Here is a 21,634-nt window from a genome sequence, read left to right as displayed (position 1 = left end):
TCTATCCCCCACGCCTGACTCCCCCATCCCCCCCATCCCCCCCCCTCCCCCCCCCCCCCCCCCCCCCGCCTCCACTCCTTTTCTGTTTCCCTTCAGAAAAAGGCAGACCTCTCAGGGACATCAACTGAACATCAAGTGGTAATAAAACAAGGCACCTCCCCTCGTATGAGGAATGGACTAGGCAACCCAGTATGAGGGAAAAGGTCCCAAAAGAAAGGACAAGAGTCAGAGACAGCCCCCACTCCCACTGTTAGGAGTCCCACAAGACCAAGCTACACAACCTTAACCTATATGCAGAGGGCCTGGGTCAGACCCATGCAGGCTCCCTGATTGTTGCTTCAGTCTCTGTGAGCCTCATGAACCCAGGTTAGTTGATTCTGTGGGTTTTCTTGAGGTGTCCTTGACCCCTCTCGCGCCTACAATTCTCCTGCTCACCTCTTCCACAGGGTTCCCTCCTGAACTCCACCTAATGCTTGGCTGTGAGTCCCTGCATGTTTCCTCAGTTGCTGAGTGAAGCCTCTCTGATGACAATTGGGCTAGGTTCCTATCTATGAATATAGAAGAATAATCATAAGGAAGCAATTCATTTCCTTTTTTTTTTTTTTTTTTTTTTTTGGCAGGTTGTGTCTTTGGGCAATCCAGCCCAAAGTTCCTGACTCTCCAGGCAGTGTCAAGAGTGGGCTCCCTCTCGTGGTATGGGTCTCAAGGTGGACCAGTCCTTGCTTGGCCACACCCACAATTCTGCACCTCCTTTACTCCCCTACATCATGCTGCCAGGACAAATTGTGGATGGAAGGGTTTGTGGCTGGGTTGGTGTCCCAGTCCCTCCACTGGAAGTCTTGCCTGGTTACAGGAGATGGCCAGTTCAGGCTCCGTGTCCTCCATTGCTAGCAGTCTTAACTTACACAAAGTGTGCTGTTAAAAAAAAATCGATAAACAAAAGTTTGCTAACTTAGAGGAAGAGCGCTCATCACTAGAGGAAAAGGAAGTCTCAGTGACAAGCTTCTGCAAGAATGCCTGTGTCAAGGGCACCAGCATCTGACTCGGGCTCTCAGAGGATGGTCTGGCTGCTCCCACTGGTCTTCTGCCTTGGCTCAGGTAAATGTCTGTGGACTGTTGCCTCTGACCGAGTTTCTTCTTTTGGACTGTTGTCTCTGAGTAAGTTTCTTCTTTTGGACTGTTGTCTCTGAGAGAGTTTCTTCTTTGGCAAGGCTTGCTGAATCAAAGTCATCTAAATCGAGGCGCCTGGTTCTCTTTTCGGGGCCGGAGGAAATTCAGTGGTTCATAGCAAGCCGCTTCCTCGGACTGCCATGGGACCCCTCTAGCGCAAACATTTCAGCTCGGGCTGTCTAGAAGGGAAGTGTTTTCTGGGGCATGGGTCTTTGTAAGTCAAGACTGTTTGTGACCAGCATGTTGTGGCACAAAAATAAGTTGAAGAAGAAGAAGACAGTCTTCTATGCCTTACCTACTATGATACTGTGTAACTTCAGGGGCATCTGTTATCTTTTCTGAGCCTCGCTCTACACTCAAATATTGGAAACCCTGCAGCTTTTACACTGCCGTTAGGAAAGGATTAACTGAGCCCGCTTCTTCTTCTCCTTGCTACCTGTAACACGGAGAGCAGGAAGGCTCACATCATGTTTGAGACATCACACAGTGTCCATCTGGGCTGAAGTGGTGTTGCAGTAGAGATCAAACAAAGGCTGCTAACTCAGACCTATGCCCAAGGAGTCCATCGAAGAAACAAATTAGCAAGCATTTATTTTATTCCAGAAAACAGGCAAAGCCAGAAAAAGGAAAAAGCCTGTGAAAATCATGTTAAGCATGAGTTGTATTTAGAAGTCTTGTGGTATGTCTATGAATTTGTTCTATTAATAATTGTATGTAGACACAAGGAACTGAGACTAAAGCAAAGTAAATAACTTGCCAAATTTTTATTAGCCATCAAAAAGATGAAAACAAAACAAAAAGAAAAACAAACAGCTTGACTAAACCTGTCAGTAACATACACACACACATACACACACACACACACACACACACACACACACACACACATATACACGCACATACACAAATCAAGACATATTGTAGATATAGAAGTAATTCGATTAGTTGAGAACAGAAATAAGAGGAAGGGAAGATTCATTAAGTCATCTGATAACCATTCATTAAATGACTACTGAATTCTTGGCACTGTAGAAGTTTCAGGAACTACATCAGCACCTAAGTCAGCAAAATTTCTGTTCTTGTGGAATTAATGTCTCGGCAGGGAAGAGAAACTATAAACAAGTAAAATGTGCACTGAATAATGACAGATAATTTTGAAGAAATAAGAAAAAAGAACTCAAGAAAGAGACATATAATGTCTCATTGTAGACTGGACAGTCAAAGATAAGGAGGGACAGAGTTAGGATGGAGGACCAGCCACAGGAGGACGATCAGTTCCTTTTTGGATATATCTGTTTTATGACATCGGTGCAATAACAAAGAGGAGATTTCCTGAAAGCAGCTGGAAACTGAGGCACAAGGCTCATGCTGAGAATAGAGACTAAGTCAAACTAAGGAGGACAGAACCTTGAGAAATACATATAAAATGAAGAAAAAAATGTGAAAATTATTTTACTTGCATCCATCCAAGTTGCGATGTCTTGGCCTGGAACCGACCAAGGATTTGAGTTTTTTCTGTTGTTGTTGTTGTTGTTGTTTCTGCTGCTGCTGCTGCTGCTGCTGTTTTATTTTGGTTTTTCGAGACAGGATTTCTCTGTGTAGCCTTGGCTGTTCTGGACTTGTTTTGTAGATCAGGCTGGCCTAGAACTCACAGGGATCTGCCTGCCTCTGCTTTCCTAAGTGCTGGGACTAAAGGCTTGGCTGAGACTTGAGCTTTTTAACCTCACTTTCACCTCTATAAAACTGAATACTTTTTGAGTGTCCTTATATTAAAATCCCTTCTCCATATCTCTGAGGATTCCTCTGTCACCAATCTGCGGGTGCAGAAAGAAAGCAACAGAGCCTAAGTAACAGTTTACTGCCACACAGCTGTGGGGGATGGGCACAAAGGGAAAGACAAGGCTAACTGACTGCAGCAGATAGATGCAGGTGGCCAGAAACCCCCGCAGTGGAGCGGAACCTTGCTTACCAGGGTGGAAAGTGAAGAGTCTGGTTCTAGGGTAAAACTAAGAAGGGCACCCAAAATAGGGGAACTGCTCTGGATGGGGTGCTGAGGAAGAACTTTCTGGAATAGGTGAAAAGTACGTGAAAAGAGAAGGAGTCAAATAAAGAAGTGTGGGAGGGAGAGGAAAATACAGCAGGGAAGCATCTGGGGTGGTTGAGGAAAGACAAGACTGCAGGGTAAATCAGACGAAGAGACAGATACTCTCTGAGAAGATGGAGAAAATGACTCACTACAAGTGTCCAGGTAGCTGGGACTCATCCTGACTCGTTTTGTGTGCATGCACGGGTGTTTACTTGTTCCCGTGTGCTTACAAATGTGTGGAGGTGGACATCCATTGAGTATCTTCCATGACTGCTCCTTTATTCTCTGGGACAGGGCTCTCACCGAACCTGAAGTGTGTCCATTTGGCTAGGCAGAGGACTGGTCCATAAGCACCAAAGATCCTCCTGCCTCCCCAGTGCTGAGGTGAACAGCAATGGATCGGTTGACTTGGCTTTTAACTCGGGGTGCTCAGGATCTGAACACAGATGACCCTGCTTACATGGCCAACACTTAGCCAAGTTATGCATCACCCCAGCCCCCTGCGTTCGCTTTAACTCATTTCCTTGCAGGGGGGGGGGGGCGGGCACAAAACTAACCTACCACGTGACTTGGCAGTTGTACTCTTCAACACACAGCACCTGTGATTACCCACACAAGGCTGTGCACAAGATTAAATCCAACAACATCCTGTCATGCAGATGGAAGAAACCAATCAGGCCTGCCCCTGCCTCAGGCCTTATAAGTCGTTAGTGGTTGGCTGGGGAGGGAGAGACATTTTCCTTGGTGGTGTGACCACTTGCCCCTGTACATAAATAACCGCTTACCCATGTGATGACTCACATCTGTAATCCCAGCACTCGGGGAGGTAGAGGCAGGTGGATCGCTGTGAGTTTGAGGCCAGTCTTGTCTACAAAGCGAGCCCAGGACACAGTCAAGGCTAACACAGAGAAACCCTGTCTCAAAAAATAAATAAATAAATAAATAAATAAATAAATAAAATAAAAAGATGGATTAATTCAGAAGGAGATCAACAGGAGTGGGAAGGGGTCAAGAGAAGGTAATGTGGGTAAAAATAACCAAAATATATACATGTATGAAAAATAATGAAACCTCTTAGTGCATATAATTAATAGAGACTAACAAAAACATTTTTTTTTAATTAGCCTGACATCCAGGTGTGGTGCTGCATGTTTTCAATCCCAGCTTAGGATGCTGAGGCAAACTGGGCTACACAACAAAGCAAAATACAAAAAGCCTAGTATAGCAAAACAACAGTTATAAAAATGAAATCAGGCATCTGCGTGAATCTCAGCTATCTCTCTCTTTCTTCTTTCTCCGTAGGAATTTGTCAGACTTTAATGTACACATAGCTTAAGGAGTTTATTAGAATGACAACTCTCTAAGAGGAGGCTGTGACTCTGCAGCTCTAACAAACTCCCAGCTGATATCACTGTTGCCTGTCAAAGGACCGTACCTTTGGACCAAAGGACCGTAGCAAGGTTCTGAAATGCAGTCACACTGCAGTCATTGCCAGACAAAAGTAAGAGCTAACTCTTTGGGTGCGTTGGAAGGAAACAGACACAGGGCCTCTGAGGCCCAGGGGAGAGCAGTGGTTGGAGGTACCGGTAAAGGAAAATCCTCCCTTCTGCCCTCTCTCCTTCCTTCTTTCTTCCTTTCTTTCGTTTACTTTGCAGCTAGGGATCCAAACAATAGCCTCAAGCATGCACTGACCTCCTTCTGCAGCCCTGACTGAAATTTTATGAGTCAAAAGTGGAAACTGTTCTAGTGCTAACAGATTGTGGCCTAATGACTCCCCAAGCACCGTTATCTTCTTTATAACAACCATCTGCATATTCAGACAGTTATTTTACCTCATCAAAGACATCTTGTTATTATGCTCAAAAAACATGTGACTTTCCATCGCTCAGACTTCGTGTTCTGTCCCCACTGTGATCTCTAGCCTTCCATGCCTCACACCCCTCAGGTTTGGGTCCCTCACTCCAGATCTAGCTCAAGTTGTTTCCTTCACTCACACTAAAACCTTTCTTTCATTTCTTTCTTTCTTTCTTTCTTTCTTTCTCTCTTTCTTCTTTCTTTCTCTGTCTGTCTTCCTTCTTTTCTTCCTTCCTTCCTTTCTTTCTTTTCAAGATGAAATTCACATAGCATGTATTCTGCAACCATCACTTATATTGCTCTAATATAGGCATCACCCAAAAAGAAAATCCCAGACTGAGCATGCAGCTCAGTGGTAGAGTTTGAGCTCACAGCTGAGCACACTAGGAGTTGTTTATACCCAGTACTGAAGGGACCCTCCCCCGGAGCCCCAAACCCCTCCCCAAAGACCCCAGTTTGCTTGACTAAACCAAATCCATGACAGGCTTCAGGTTTCCACTCTGCCTAACTAGGCCAAGCTTCTAACAATTTCTGGGAAGAAAAGGAAAACACAAGTTATGGACAGCTCGTGGGCAGCTAATCAGCTTATAGAGCAAAATGACTAGATACCATGTTTTTATTACTTTGTTCCCTTGGTAAAGAACACAGCTCATCCCGTCCAATCAAATTAAAGGCCAACTCCTGAGTAAGAGCCAAAACCTCAGTTAGTGACTTTTATTTTATTTTATTTTATTTTATTTTATTTTATTTTATTTTATTTTCCTCAAGAAGAGTTTTACAAAACATCAACAGTAGGTTCCATCTTTCTTGCCCAGGGCCTGTCATTTCCCATCAAAGGCTTTTGAAAAGGTTTACAGCAGGAGGTACAAATTCCTTCCTGTGGAGCAGGCTATATATCTGATCAGAAAGTAGTTGGTTACCACACACACACACACACATACACACCATAACCTTTCATACCACTACTGACCCAGGAGGCATATCTTGCCAGCATATCAGTGTTGGCACATACAGAGTCCAGCACTGGGAGGGACCATTGATATCTTTTCTCCCCTAGCAACTTGCATAGCACCTTCTAGCACTATGTAAGTTAGCCAGCAGGAGGCAAGTGTCCTAACAAGTTAGAGGTTGACTTCTCTATACCTTGTATCCAAAATGAGTGGTGCCTTGGGGTCTCACCATGTTGTTCTGATGGACAATCAAGAGCAATTGCAATAGCCTGTGTATCTGAGACACTTCTTAGACCTCCCTGACCAATAACTCATATGGGGTAGCCATGTCTGGCACTGAGCTGTTATGTGGGGTGTTGCTGTTGTTTCTGGAACCCACTGAGTACCAGTTAACATTGCCTATTGGAATGTTGACTGGTTGTATTGGCCTAGTCTTCTGCAAGTGGCCATGGGTGCAGTGAGTTCATGAGTGAAACTAAAATGTCATGTCTAGAAAATAGCATTTCACAGCATCCTTCCTCATTCTCTGTCTCTTATACTCTTTCCACATCATCTTCCCCAGTGTTTCCCAACTCTTGTGTGGTTGACATAGATGTGCTATTTAGGGATGAGCCCACAGGAATCATTTATTCTCACCATTTGACTATGAGTCATTGCATAACTGCTGCCCATGACAGATGACACTTCTCCACTATATGGTCATAGGCTATCAAGTCTCATCTTGGTAGCCTGCTTATTCTTTCTTTGAATGCCATCAGGCCTCCCCACCAAGGGGAAGTGGTCAAATATGGGGCATCAGAGTCCATGTCAGCGTCAGTCCCCGCTCTCCACATAACTGTGGGGAATGTCCTGTCCATTGGGTAGATCAGAATAGGGGTTCGATGTTTACTACTTGTATTGTCCTTGATTAGTGCAATAGTTTGAGCAGAACCCACTGGGCCCTGATCCACCCGTCGTGATGTTCTTCTTGTAGGTTTCTATGACCCTCTGGGTCTTTCTATTTCCTCATCTCCTATATTTCTCTTACCTAGATTCACAATAGGAAGTCCTCACATCTATCCCAATCTCCTGATAAGTGAAGGCTTTCGTGGGACATGCCTTTTGGGCTAGTGCCCAATTATAAGTGAGTATATACCATGTGAGTCTTTCTGCTTCTGGGTTAACTCATTCATTATGATCATTTCTAGTTCCATCCATTTGTCCACAAATTTCTGGATTTCCTTGTTTTTAATAGCCAAGTAGTATTCCATAGTGTAAATGTACCACAATTTTTTTATCCATTCTTCAACTGAGGGACATTTAGGCTGTTTTCAGGTTCTGGCTATTATGAATAAGGCTGCTATGAACATGGTTGAGCATATGTCCTTGTTGTGTGGTGGAGCATTTTTGTGGGTATATTCCAAGGAGTGGAAAAGCTGAGTCTTGAGGAAGTCTTATTCATAGGACATTATTCTTTTAGATACTATTGTAAGTGGAATTTGTTTCCCCCCCCTTTTTTTTCTAGATTGTTCTTCACTGCTTGTGTAGACAAATACAAGCTAGCTTTTGTTGGATTTATGCTTGTTTGTTAAGACAGGGTCTCTCTATATAACCCTAACTGTCCTGGAACTATGTAGATCAGGCTAGCCTTGAACTCATGGAGTTTCACTTGCCTTTGCCTCCCAAGTCCTGGGATTAAAGCCACCACACCTAGCCAAACTAGTTTGTTTGTGTGTGATCTTGTGACCTGCTGACTTTGCTAAATTCACATATTAGCTCTGGTTATTTTGATATACTCTTTAGGAATTTCTGTTCATATGACCATAGCATCTATGACTAGGAACTGTTTTTCTTTTTTACAGTTTATATGCTTTTTGTTGTTGTTGTTGCCTTTTCTTGCCTATTTGCTCTAGCTGTAACTTCTAGAACAACACTGAGTAGACATGGTAAAAATGGGTACGTTCTTCCAGTTTTAACTAGAAGACATTCAGTCTTGCATATTGTCTTAGGGTTTCTGTTGCTGTGATGAAACACCATGACCAGAAAGCAAGTTGGGGTGAAAAGAGTTTACTTGGTTTACACTTCCATATCACTGTTCATCATTGAAGGAAGTCCGGACAGGAACTCAAACACGGCAAGAATCTAGAGACAGGAGCTGGTTCAGAGGCCATAAAAATGTGCTCCTTACTGGCTTGCTCCTCATGGCTTTCTTATAGCACCCAGGACAACCAGCCCAGGGGTAGCAGCATTCACAATGGGCTGGACCCTCCCCCATCAATCACTAATTGAGAAAATGCCTTACAGGCTTACCTGCAACCCTGGGTTGTGGAGGCATTTCCTCAATTGAGGTTTTCTCTTCTCAGATGACTTCAGCTCATGTCAAATTGACATAAAACTATCAGGCACACCTGTTGAGTAGAATGTTAACCACAGGTTTTCATAAATGCCTTTTGTCAGGTTAAAGACGTTTTCTTTCATACTTAGATTCTCAAAGAGTGTTGAGTTTTTTTCAAATCTTTTGCTATATCAAAAGAGATAACCTTGACCTTTTTTCTCTGTCTTGTTAATATTCATGAATTGCATTGATTGGTGTGTGTGTGTGTGTGTGTGTGTGTGTGTGTGTTTAACTACTCTGATATTCCTGAGATAAATTTCACTTAATCATGAAGTATAACCTTACAGTTCTGTTCAGTTTGTTGGCATTTTGTTAAGGATTTTTCCACAAACATTCCATCTAGCAGTGGTTCTTAAACTGTGGGTCATAACCATTGAAAACCACAGACTTCTGATGGTCTTAGAAACACCCAACCATAAATTTATTTTTGTTGTTATTTCATAACTGTAATTTTGCTACTGGGTAGTGTCTCAGTTCCTAAAACCATCAGAAATATGTATTTTCCAATGGTTGTGAACCAATGGTTGAGAACTGCTGTTGGGGAGGGGATAGGAAGTTTTTCCTTGTTTCTTTTTCTTTCTTTTCCTTCCTGATGTCTTTGGCCTTGTTGTTAAATTACTGACTTGAGATCTTCCTTCTCCTTTAATGTAAGCACATATATGTCCAAACACTCCTCTGTGCTATGCTTTTGTTGTATCCCTCTGTTTTAGCATGCTGTCTTTTCATTTCTGCCTCTCTCAAGATAGTCTAATTCCACTGCGGCTTCCTCTTTAGCCCATGGACTGCTTTACATAATGAAGTCTAATTTCCACATTATTTGTGCATTTTTTATTGTTCTTTCTGTTCTTGATTTCTAATTTTATTCCACTGTAGTCAAAGAAGAGTCTTTTGGTTGGTTGGTTGGTTGATTGGTTGATTGGTTGGTTGGTTGGTTTTGTTTGGTTTGGGGAGGACAGCTTTTAGAATTTTCAGAAACTTGTGTTGGCCTTCGCATATAGTCTATCTTGGTGAATAATCCAAGAATATCTTCCTTCAGGACCTATCAGATCAGTGGTCTTATAACTTTAAGATCAAGCTCTATGACGTATCTAAATCTCTTCCTTCACCTATAAATGTCTTAGTCTCATTCTTGCTTGCTTTGATGGCAGAGGAGACACACCTTCATTCAAAACTGACACCTCACTTGTGCTCCAGAGCACCATTTTGGCTTCCTCCTCAGAAACAGCTCTGTGTTTTAAACATTCCTTTACCACCATATTTTTAAAGTCTTTCCTTGTGCACTGTTCCCCTTTTCTCTAAATTTACCAAGAGTTCTTTTTTTTAAAGATTTTATTTATTATGTATATAATGTTGTGTCTGCATGTACACCTGAACACCAGAAGAGGGCACCAGATCTTATAATAGATGGTTGTGAGCCACCATGTGGTTGCTGGGAATTGAACTCGGGACCTCTGGAAGAGCAGCCAGTGCTCTTAACCACTGAGCCATCTCTCCAACCCATTACCAAGGGTTCTTACAGTCCTAATGACCACCTTTCCTTCTTCCAACTCCACCTAAAAGGTCTGCTCTATGTTTTTCTTTCTTTCTCTGTCAAATCCCTTGACAAATCAGCCCCCACTTTCTTTCACTCTGAACTAATTGCCTGGGAGGTAAAACAGTCCACTGTATCCCCCTTTGGCTATGAACATACCTAAGCCAGCCATCTAAGTTAGAAACACCATGGATCTCTGGGGCCTTTTCATTCTTTTTCAGAGCCATCTTCTGCCTACCTACTCCTTCCTGAAACACTGCTTCCCATACACTTTTCTGCTTCCCCAATGTGTTCTACTTTACTACTACCTTACAAAGTAGATTCCCACTGCTCACGTGACTCTTTAAGACTTTCTACATTCTAGTCTCGATCTGCAGAGCTCTCATTGTGTACACTGTACCAACTTGTACAAAAATGTAAAGCTCAGCCAGACATTCGTGATCCCTGGTTTGATGTCACCAGAGAATATCAACACCTTCCCCATAGTTCAAGTGATCCTCTGGTGGTTTATAGAGTCCCGAAGGTATGCTTTCTACATCACACACACACACACACACACACACACACACACACACACACAGAGGCCATGTAGCCTGCCACAGCCAGAGCCACCATAAAGCATCTCTCCAACTCCTACTCTTCTATTCTGCTTCTACTCTTCCACATTTACTGCCAGCTGAGCAGCTTGATGCTCCAGAACATCAGTATCCATGTGAAAGGTATTGGTCCAGAGTGATGAAAAGCATCAGTGCCCAATGCAGGAAAAAAGAAAAATCCCATGTTTCCTCTGGGCCAAAACATTTCACCTGGTGGTCTTTTGAGCATGCTCAGCAACTTCTGATCTTCGGGCATCATAAGCCTGTTGGTTCAAACCTGGTTTTGTCATTACTTCATTTTAGACATGCAGGGAACTGCTCTTACTGTTCTGTATGCCCATGCACCTCTCTGTTCTCAACACAAGCTCCCTTCTCCTTCCCCTGCACCAGTGAAAACTTCCACAAATATAACCAGAGGCAAGCAGGTGTTTCAGCAATCCTTCAAAGAAAAGTAACAGCTTGCCATGTAAAAATGAAGGATAATTTCAGTCCGAAGTAACAGCAATCCAAAGAAAGCAGAATCGTGTAGGAAATTTACAAATCACTCGGCGATGGAAAATTCCTTCTTGTTATTCAAAATCTTCCTGTAACATTGTATCTCGTGGCTTGTTTCTTGGCAACTGGCCCTGGTCCCTCATTCACCACTTGTGTTTCCGTAGAGCACATATATACCTCTATCAGGTCATTATTTTATTGAATTGAAACTGTGCTAAGCAATAAGAATACGTAGTAAACAAGCATAAAGCCTGCTCTCATTTAGGAAGAAAAACGTGGAAATAATATTATAATTATAGTAAAGAAAAGGAGTACTCGACGTAGCTGGTACAGTAGCGGTACTTGGACAATGCAAAGGCAAGCCTAATCCCAGGCCATTACCCGACAACCACACTATAGAGCAATTCACCTGTCAGCCTTCTTTATCAGAGAGTGAGCCAGGGAATCAGGACGATCTTGTTCACACATACAACAACATATGCATTCCCCAGATCCACACCAGAAGCAGGTATACGAAGGGAAGCCAAAAAAAAATATGGTCCAGATGCCACGATTTCTAAATTTTTACCCATTAAATTAGCACAAAACTAACCAACTAGTAAGCTTTTTGAATAAAAGAATAAACCAGGCATAGTGACACATGCCTGTAATTCTAGGCCCCGGGAGTCTAAGGCAGAAGATTGCCAGTTTGAGGCTGGCCTGGCCTATATATAAGTCCTTGTCTCCAAACAACAGCCAGAAAAAAAACTCTAATAATTTTGACCTATAAAATCAAGAGAACTGAGAGGAATATGCTAGGCAGTGGGGGGATGGGGGGGAGGGAGAGTTCCTGGTGAGTCCTATGGCCACTGAGAAAATAAGCCCAGTCTCTTTATTCAGAGAAAGTGAACTTCAACATCCTGGATAAAGACCTTCCAAAAGGAGCACCAGGGATGTGTCCATTCGCTTCACGATGCATTTATCTGATGCTCTGCATGAGTGTGCCAGGCACCAGTCAAGCATGTTCACAGTCGTGATAAGACAGATTAAAAAATCCTTTCCTGTGTGATGCTTACACTGCTAGTAGGGAGGATAAAACAACCAAACAGAAACCAAAGCAAAACAAAACCCTACAAATGTATAAAGTATACCAGATGCTGATTGCCATAGAGAAAAATAAGCCCAGTGGAGAGTGGGTTGGAGGGGTGGTAGAGATTGATAGTGAGGAAAGAGTGATCTCAGAAAAGCATCTCTGAAAGGAACATTTGCATTGAAGGCATTATGCAGATGAAGGAGCGGCCACACGTATGCCTGGAAGAAGTGCCTTCCAGGGAAGTACAAGTGCAGAGCCAGCTCAAGGAATCCCCAAGTTGGGGCAAACTGAACAGGAAGGAAGTCATAGGAAGTGTGCCAGACAAGGAAACTGGCCTAATCATCTTAGTCCTTTATAGGTCATTATAATGACATTTTTAGGTTTGATTTTTGTTGTCACTGCTATGATTATTTTTACTAAATGCAAAGAGAAACTGCACAAATTCTGAGTTATTAGCTTCAATGAATTGTCATTTAAAAAAAAAAGAGAGCACCTGTGTTACACACACAAATAAAGACATAGAACACTGTTATCAACACCCTAAGTTCCCTTCTTACGGTGCCTCCTGCTCACTGCCTGTCCTTCCTCAACCGTCCTCCTGATTTCTGATAGTACAGATTTGCCCTGCTTGGTTTTAATTTCAAATACATGGAATACTACTTGAGGGAGACTTTTGGACTCAAGGTTTTTCTCGTTATATTTTACTCATGTGATTCTGAGAGGAAAGAGAGGCGGAGAAGACAAATAGCCATGTGTCAAAGGGCTGATGGGAAACATGCCACGCAGAAGTGGGTGTGTGATGGCAACCCTGGTGTGCCTGGTGACCACATGGCAATTCAGGAAAGAAAGCAGAAGTGCAAGTTCATGTAAGAGCTGAGTAAGTGTCAGGAGCCCCGAGATGTCCCCTCTGTGATACCCCATAAATATACACACACGTATGCAACTCCTCCTTGAAAGTTGAAGTCACCGGGGTTATTTGTTGACTGATAGCCAAACACTACCACAGATCATGCCCTATGTCAGACACCGTGTGGAGTGCTAAGTGGTAAGTCTGGCATATGAAAATGATCACAGCGTGGCCAGTCAGACAAGTAAGCAGAGACCTAGAAAACAGAGTAATACAAGCTAAGCATTTGGCATTGACGCTAAAGAATGGGGCTGCAGAGTTGGCTCAGCAGCTAAGAGCATAGGCTGCTCTCTCAGAGAACTAAGCTTTGATTCCAGTATCAACATAGTGACTCAACTGTCTGTAACTCCAGTTCCAGGGGACCCAGCTCCCTTTTCTGGCCGACATAGCCATCAGGCATGTGGTATACAGACATACATGCAAGCAACTTATACACATTTTTTAAAGGCCTGAGTTTGAATCCTAGCTCTGCTGGTTTTCAGAGGCCATACCAAGGAAAGTCAGTTGACGGCTCTGTATCTCAGTCTCTTCATCCATAAGCAGACTTTTTAAAACTCTGCCTTAAAGACTGTTATCCACATCAAATGAAATAATGCATACAAAGAACTGTGCATAAGTAGACCCCTGCTACTTGCTCTCTAGATTGTATAAGCACTGTACATAGGCAAACATTACATTGTAAATGGCTGGCTGTGACAATACTGCCATCAACAAAATGTTGCAATGGTTGGAGTTTGTGCCAAGGGGTTAATATGTTTCCTTATCCCTCACAGATTGGTGCCAAAAGATTTCAAAGGCTGAGGTGACAAAAATATGACCAGCCAGGGTAGAAGGAGACCACACATCAGTCAGGATTATCTAACTAGATCAATTTCCCATTTACCAAGACTGTTGGAGGTGGAGGAGGCACTGGGAGAGTAATTGTCCACCACAACACTTCTAACCCTTTTCTTTCATCATCACACCTCTGGTCATCTTCCAAATAGCTTAAACAGACTAGCAGAATTAAGAGAAAGGATGCAGGGATGGCAGGAGGTGGTCAGAGACGGCTCTTCTCCTTCTGTGTTTACAGGGAATGAAGTTTCACAAAGCAGCCTAGCCCCCCGGCCAGTGAACGGTGTCCTAGGGGAGTCTGCAACTTTTCCTCTAGAGCTTCCCGAAGGAAAGACGATCAGTTTATTTGTGTGGAATTATGGGAGAGAAGCGCCGCATGTCACTACAATCCTTGTCATCCAGCTCCATCCGTCTAAGAAACCACAGATCATGCGACCTGATCCCCAGAGGAAAGAGCGACTAAATGCTACCGAGTCCTATTCCCTGCTCATCAGAAACCTCACAATGGCAGACACAGGACAGTACAGTGTGCAGATAACCACAGAGGACTCTAAACCAGTCATCTTCAGTTATATTCTGAGGGTGTTCGGTAAGTCCAAATGTGGCATTTACCCACTTGTAAATAAACAAACAAAATAAAACAAAATGCAAACCATATATTTCAATCCGACATGCCTACCATTGTGCACTGTAGTCTAGGGACAATGAGGGTGGCATTTGGCATCATAAGGGGGCCCAGAAGTAAAGCAGTTTGATAATGTTACACAGCGAAACAGCAAGCAGAGCTGAGTCAAAAACTAAGTCTTGTGGCTGTCTACACAGTCACCTCACTTCCTCTTTATCAGAAGCATACAGTTAATGGAAGCAAAATACTTAATGATGCTATTAACACACACACACACACAGTAGGTCCCCACGCTCACTCCTTACAAAGGCCCTATGAGGTGTGCACGCTGCTATGCGCAAAGCACAGCCTTAGTCATGTCTTGGGAATGATAAGTGGTGGCACATCCCACGTGACTGACCTGTCTCACTTTCCACAAAGACCGAGTAGACCCAGCCGAGTGGTCTTCAGTGTGAGTTCCAGCATAGGCAGGGCTATGTATAGAGACCCTGTCTCAAAAAAACAGACTAATTAATTAGTAAATAAACTTACAGTATGCCATGAGTGCTAAGGAAAAAAGGCATGGAGGATCAGGGGTGCCAGGGAACAGGGTAGGAGACCTGGTGCTAAAGGCTAAAACTAGACCCTTGAGTAAGCCAGGCAGGTACTCTATCGCTGAATGTACACCAGGCCCAAGGAAGCATTTCAGAGGCAGTGATCAGAATAGTCCTCATTGAAAACAAAACATTTGAGATGATTTATTGGTGTTAAGAGGATAAACCATGCAGCTATCTGGAGGAAGGGTCATTCCGAGCAGGTAACAAAGCTCTTCTACGCTCAAAGAGCATCCCTCAAGAAGGCGAACATCGGCCCTCAGCATCCACAGGAAAATCTGGGGATGGTGGCAACCATCTATAATCCTAAGACTAGAGAGCAAGAAACAGGAAAGCCCCTGGAACTTGTTGGCCAGCTATCCTCGACCAACTAGTAAGATCCAGGTTTAGTGAGAGACCCTGTCCCCCAAAATAAGGTAGAGAGTAATAAAGGAAGACCCCTCCCAGCACCAACCACTGACCTCCATCTGCATATGAACATGTACCCATACATACATGCACACATCCTATCATACGCACACATGTACACACACCAAAAGACAAGACAGGAAAGTGAGGGATGTCGTTCACAGGTTGATGAGCAAGGCCATGTGTTCTTAACTAAGGTCTTTTCTCTTTGTGTAGAACGACTGAGTAACTTAGAAGTCACCAACCAAACTCTCCTGTTTGAGAATGGGACCTGCCAGATGCACCTGGCCTGTATTGTGGAGAATCCAAATTCTACTGTCTCAATTGGGTGGCAGGCCTCAGGGAACATCTCTTTAGGGGGACCAAATCTCACTATCTCTTGGGACTCGAAGAATTCCAGTGACCAGAGTTACACCTGCAGAGCTGAGAACGCTGTCAGCAATCTCTCCGTCTCTGTCTCCGCCCGGAGCCTTTGCAAAGGTAACACCTGCCACCATGGGTCTTTTCTAGGAGGAGCTTCAATTAGCTGTGTGGTGTTACAGCATGGATTCACAGCCCACATGACTTCCTGGACTGTGGCCTTGGGAGTGGCCAAACTGCTGCAGAGAGAGACAGGCAGGCTCTAAAACTCTCTGCCTCTGTGAGTCGGAGTCAGTGTCCTCTTCTAGGCCTCAGGAGTCAGGATGGCTTTGTCCTCCGCCCCTTCCCCACCCCCAGTTCCTACCTGTCCTGCTTCCACAAGGCCACTGAGGAAGTCTGCCAGAGCCCCAGACAGGAATATAAATGACCATACCTCTGTAGGCATCCCAGAAGAGACTCAAGAGATGAAACAAACTCAATGGAGCCTTCATTTTATGTACCCTAAGAAATTCCACTTCTTTATTCTTCTTTTTAGGCATTCTAACTAATCTTCACTGGAATTTACAGTGGCTTATAATTATTCCAATAATCATAGCTGTCGTGGGCGTGGTCAGTTATGTTTGCATGAAAAGAAGAGGTAAGTTTTCCTTCTGCTTTCCTCTATCTCCTTTAAGCCCGTGTTTAGAATCTTGGACCTCTGGTTGCCAAAGGTCAAGGGAGGGTGGACACAACCTCTGGCTAAATTAGTTTATTGGGATAATCCCTGGGTGTGGCCAGGCATCTGTTAATATTTCAAGAGAGGTATCCTTGAGAAAAGCAGGACTCAGCCTCAGGATCCACCTGCTCGCCCGCCCTTCATTTGGGACCTATTGCCTACATCCTCTGGAAAGATGCCTGTTGGGATAGGAAGGGATGGAAACTCATCTCCCTGGTCCTGCATTTCTACTTCTTGCTTTTATTTTCTAGGTTTTCTTCCTTTGGCTAGCCAGCATGCAGGTGAGCACCCAAGCTCTCCACCACAAAACTTAAGGCAGACAGGAAGAGATAAGTGAAAGGGAAGAGGGGCTTGCCAGAGGGCTGAACAATGAGAGAGGAGAGAGATCAGAGCATCGCTATTCAACTGGACCCTATGGTGTCCGAGAGGCTGGCTGGTGGCCATGAGACCCGTAGAGTTCCTCCCAAGCATGTGAGGGACATCACCGTTTTCTATAGCAAGGTCAAGATCACTTACCTCCTTTCTGATGGAGAAAATAAATCCCAGTGAAAGCATCCATGAACCACCCACTGTCACCCCACAGGTTTGGGGCAGAAATAGGAGTTGGGCATACAACACTCAAAACCAAGCTCTGTGACTGCACCATTGATACTCAGCCAAGGTTTCGACAGTGGATAGTCACTGCTGAAAAAGTAGGTGCGATAAATAGATGAATGCAGGCTTTTTTTTTTTTTTTTTTTGCCTCATCCCATGGGTGATAGTTTCAAGATGCCATTGTTGAAGAGATGGCACAAGGCCAGGGGTCAGAAAACAAGCATTCCAGCGCCTATCCCATTGTTTCCTGACAGACTTTCTTTTTTTTTTTTTTAAAGATTTATTTATTTATTATTATGTATACAGTGCTGTCTTCATGTACACCTGCAGGCCAGAAGATGGCATCAGATCACATTATAGATGGTCGTGAGCCACCATGTGGTTGCTGGGAATTGAACTCAGGACCTCAGGAAGAGCAGTCAGTGCGCTTAACCTCTGAGCCATCTCTCCAGCCCTCTGACAGACTTTCTTGAAAGTCTACTAAGCTCTCTTGAGCCTGCAATTCCTTGTCTCTAAAATAGTCCAATCTGTCCCACGGGGCTGTGAAAACAATGTCCCATGGACTGCAGTATTTAGTCCTTCATGTTTTGACACGAGAAAGTCACTAAAATGCTTGAGTCATGAGAACACCACCTCCACCTACACACACACACACCCAAAAAAATGAGGTTAAAAATACATCATGTGGAAGTTCTTGTTTAGCCCAGAATGCTAAAGATTGAGAGGTGGGGACAGAGTCCTTAAGGAAGGGCAAGCTTGAAATAACTGCTTTGGGGATAAAAGAAGTGCTGTGGAGACCAGCAAGACCTGCCGAGATGCTGTGAGGAGCAGGCCCCGGGTCCTACCACTGACAGCTGTGCCTTTCTGTGTTCACCATAGATTACCCCGGCAACACAGATGCTCCAGGCTCCCCTGGGAACACTGTGTATGCACAAGTCATCCGCCCAATGCAGGTAAAGGCAAGCACAGGGCTGACCATCCCGGTGTCCTCCATGATCACCCCTGAGGGAACCTTGTCTTTCACTTGCTTCTCAGGGCTCTGTAGCTGCTTAACGCGCCAGTGGGTCTTGTCCCTTCAGGGTAGCTTCAACCTGCTTGAAGGGACAAATTAGACCGGCTCCCTTTCCCTTGGCATGCTTGACTAGATCAGAGGAGATTCTCTTCCGGTAGGAGCTGTCATCCAGGCAGAGGTGGGGATGGGAGTGCTTAGAGTTAGTGTCTCAAGAGAGACGGGGCACTCGGACGCCCTCCACAAGAAAGGAAATGAAAGCAAGAGAACTCCCACACAATAGGACGGCCTTTGACAAGCACCGGGAAATCCTCTCTCCCCACTACCCATGAGTGAGACAAATGTGGGGCCACTTTCCTAAACAGCAAACAGTTCTGGCCCAGCCCATCACAGTCTTTGGGGAGTAAAGCTCCTAAAAGAAAGAAAGACCAATAAGGGGCATTCGCACCCCTTACTCATTTACCATTCCCAACTCCCCCTGGGAGCAAACCCAAAACACTAATCACTAGCCCATTTGTCAGCTTCTTTAAAAAAAAAAATTATACCTTGGAGTTTTGGGGGGTCTAAATTATTCTCTAAAATTCCTTCATTAATTTATTAAAGTATCAAAATATATGAACAGATTCATCTAGGGCCTGAGTATTTTTGTTGCCACTACTACTTGGTGTATGAGAGAGAGCCGCTCTCAAAACTTGGAGTTCCTACACTTCCGGTTCCCCCCCACCCCACCCCCAACCATTACATGCTAACTAGGCCATTAGAATAACAAGGATTAATGGAGCAGCTGAAGCAAGTGGCCCCAGTTACAGCTAGTAAAAGCTAAGACAAAAGATATGATGCAATAACCTTCTGAGATGCTAAAACCTCACAGGTTTGAACTGGTGGAGCTTGGTCCCCAGCTCCCCTTGGCATGCCACTTCGCTTGTCATACTGCCTTTTTCCCAAAATACGTGTACATATGGACCTCTTTGCACATATAACTCTTTGTTTCTTTCTTTGTTTGTTTACAGGAAATGGAAAGCTCCAAGTCCATAAAAAATGATTCCATGACAATTTACTCCATAGTTAATCAGGCCAGAGAGGTAAATCCATGACTGCTTTATCTTCTTTTCTTTTGTATGTGTGACTATGTGTGTAATGTACGTGTGTGTGGTGTGTGCTTATGCGCGTGTGGATGGGAACAAGCCCATGCAGGGATCTGCTCTATCATTCTCCGCCTTCCTCTCAGAACACAGTGTCTCTTCCTGACCCTGAAGCTAAGCCTGTGGCCAGAAAGCCCAGTCCTCCTGCTTCTGGCCCCTAAAGTGCTGGCATTACAAGCCCATGAAAGCTTTTTACAAGGGGACTGGGGATTTGAACTCAAATCCTCATGTTTGCTCAGCAGGTACTCTTATCCACTGAGCCATCTTGCCAGCCCCTGGGTTCTTGTATTTTTCACTCCTTTCCTGTGATTTTTGCAAATAAATTAAAAGGTCCATTTTACAGCTATCCAAATACCACTAGAAAAAAAAAAGTCTGGAGACATCACTAAAATGTAAAAACTTATCTTGGGGCTGGTGAGTTGACTCGGTGAATAAAAAGACAGTTTTCAACAAGCCTGATGACCTGAGTTCAATCCCCAGAACCAACAGCGTAGGAGAGAAACAAGTTGTTCTCTGCGGCAGAGCACACTTGTGCACTTTGTACACGTGCACACACACAAATAAATAAATAAATAAATAAGGTGATGAAATTTTAAATTATCTTGTGTTAGGATCCCCTATTATAATTAGCCTAGTTTTTTGTTTGTTTGTTTGTTTTTGTTTTTGTTTTTAACACAGTCCTCCTGCCTTGTGCCACCAATAGCCCTACGATCTAACCATGAGGGCTCTCACGTCCTCTTTGAGGCCATGGGGGTAGGCTATAGCCCTGATCCCTATTGATCTATTTCATTTCTCTCCTCATAAAATAAGCCCATCTCTCACGGGATGAATACTTGTAAGGACATCTATTAAGTTGGTGAAAGCTTTGAAGAAACGCAAGTAGAACCCATCTACTGAGCCCTTGGAAGAGGACACAGAAGAAGCCTGGTTCCCAGAGCACTCTACCTGAACTGGGTCTCCTTGTTCTTCTCCTAGACCTTCCATGTTGTTTATCACATGTAATTGAATATTTATTTTTTTTAATTTTTAAAATTTTTTACATATACATTTATATTATTACACTTATTTTTATTTTTAACACTGTTACCATCATAAGAGCATAAGTTCATGGGAACAGAGACAATGATTGTTTTGTTGCTGTAACCATTAATACCTAGTACATTCTCCGTGCTCAATATTTTTAATAAATAAATGCATATGTAATAGGTTTGTGTGGTAATTAAATAAGACAGTACAGTTGGCTCTGCAACTGTGGGCCTACTTATGTTATGTGTATCCTATCAGGTGCAAACTGAAATATTTGAGAAAGAACTGTATCTATACTAACTATATACATACTTTTTCTTGGCATCTAGGGATAGCATAGACCATCTCCCAGGAACACAAGGGATGAATGTAAACCTGAAGCCCTTGGCACAGTGCCTAACATTTAAAAGCTCAAAAACATCTGGTCCAACTGCTAGTTTTGCCAGTTACCATGTGGCAGCGCACTCCTAGAATCCTAATGCTTGGGAAATGGAGTCAGGAGGAGTCAATGCCCTCCTCAGTTATACAGAAAGTTTGAGGCCAGCCTGGGCTACATGAAACTTTGTCTCAAAAAAAAAAAACTTATCACTGACATTATCATTGCTGTTAAATTTTATCTCCTGAAATCACAGAATCTGCTTGACTGCCTTCAGTATCGAAGCTAGAAAAGTCCTAAGTTCAAGGCCAGCCTGGGCTACAGTATAGGAAGTCTCATGACAGTCTAAGCTACACAGCAAGACTCTGTCCCAACAAGTAAAATAAAATAACTGAGAATAGAAAAGGCATACTACTTGGCTACATTCATGCCATTTCTTGCCTTTGCTCAAGTTCCAAATGTAAAAAAACAACACACTCCTCTGTCCTTGAGAAGCATTTCTGGAGGGAGAAGAAGAGTTTTTGTATATTTCTCTTGGTATATTTTATTTTTCTCAAAAAAATATCCTATGTGCTTTAATTGTGAGTAATTGACACATTCTAAAACAAAACTTCTCTATGACAGCCAAGATAACTACCATTAATAATCCTATATTAAAATAGTACTATTTTTACCAAATATTTCATTTACCAAAATAAAATATCTTCATACATTTTTCTTGGCTTTTAGTTTATTTTCATTTTTTTGTTTTGACTTGTTTTTTAACAATATCCCCTAAACAACTTTCTGAAGTCAGAATATGTCATCCAACTAACAGTCATCTTTGTTCTTTTTTTTTTTTTTTTTTTTTTCATTTTATCTACCAATAGTTGAAAGTCCAGCATGGTTTGAACTGCACATACAAGCTAGGTAAACGA

At 43.3% G+C, this 21,634-nt stretch overlaps 1 protein-coding gene across 3 annotated transcripts; it reads left to right on the top strand.

Annotated features, from left to right (window-relative positions):
- Positions 1 to 747: 747 nt before the first annotated feature.
- On the top strand, positions 748 to 21,432 carry SLAMF6 (SLAM family member 6). 3 transcript variants are annotated; one of them, XM_084782511.1, is made up of 8 exons: positions 749 to 1,098; positions 14,108 to 14,458; positions 15,712 to 15,975; positions 16,391 to 16,492; positions 16,822 to 16,851; positions 18,044 to 18,117; positions 19,184 to 19,255; positions 20,126 to 21,432. In XM_084782511.1, exons 1-8 carry the CDS (start codon positions 1,014 to 1,016, stop codon positions 20,165 to 20,167), a joined length of 1,020 nt encoding a protein of 339 aa, XP_084638637.1. In that variant the 5' UTR covers positions 749 to 1,013; the 3' UTR covers positions 20,168 to 21,432. The 3 variants fall into 3 exon arrangements, with proteins under 3 accessions (XP_084638639.1, XP_084638637.1, XP_084638638.1); XM_084782512.1 differs by lacking the exon at positions 16,822 to 16,851; XM_084782513.1 differs by lacking the exons at positions 16,391 to 16,492; positions 16,822 to 16,851 and having other exon boundaries at positions 748 to 1,098.
- Positions 21,433 to 21,634: the final 202 nt, after the last annotated feature.

This window comes from Acomys minous (genome assembly GCF_964271855.1).
Source record: "Acomys minous genome assembly, chromosome: 1".
NCBI lineage: Eukaryota > Metazoa > Chordata > Mammalia > Rodentia > Muridae > Acomys > Acomys minous.
Note: the sequence above shows the minus strand (reverse complement) of the source record. Positions and strands in the feature narration are given on the sequence as shown.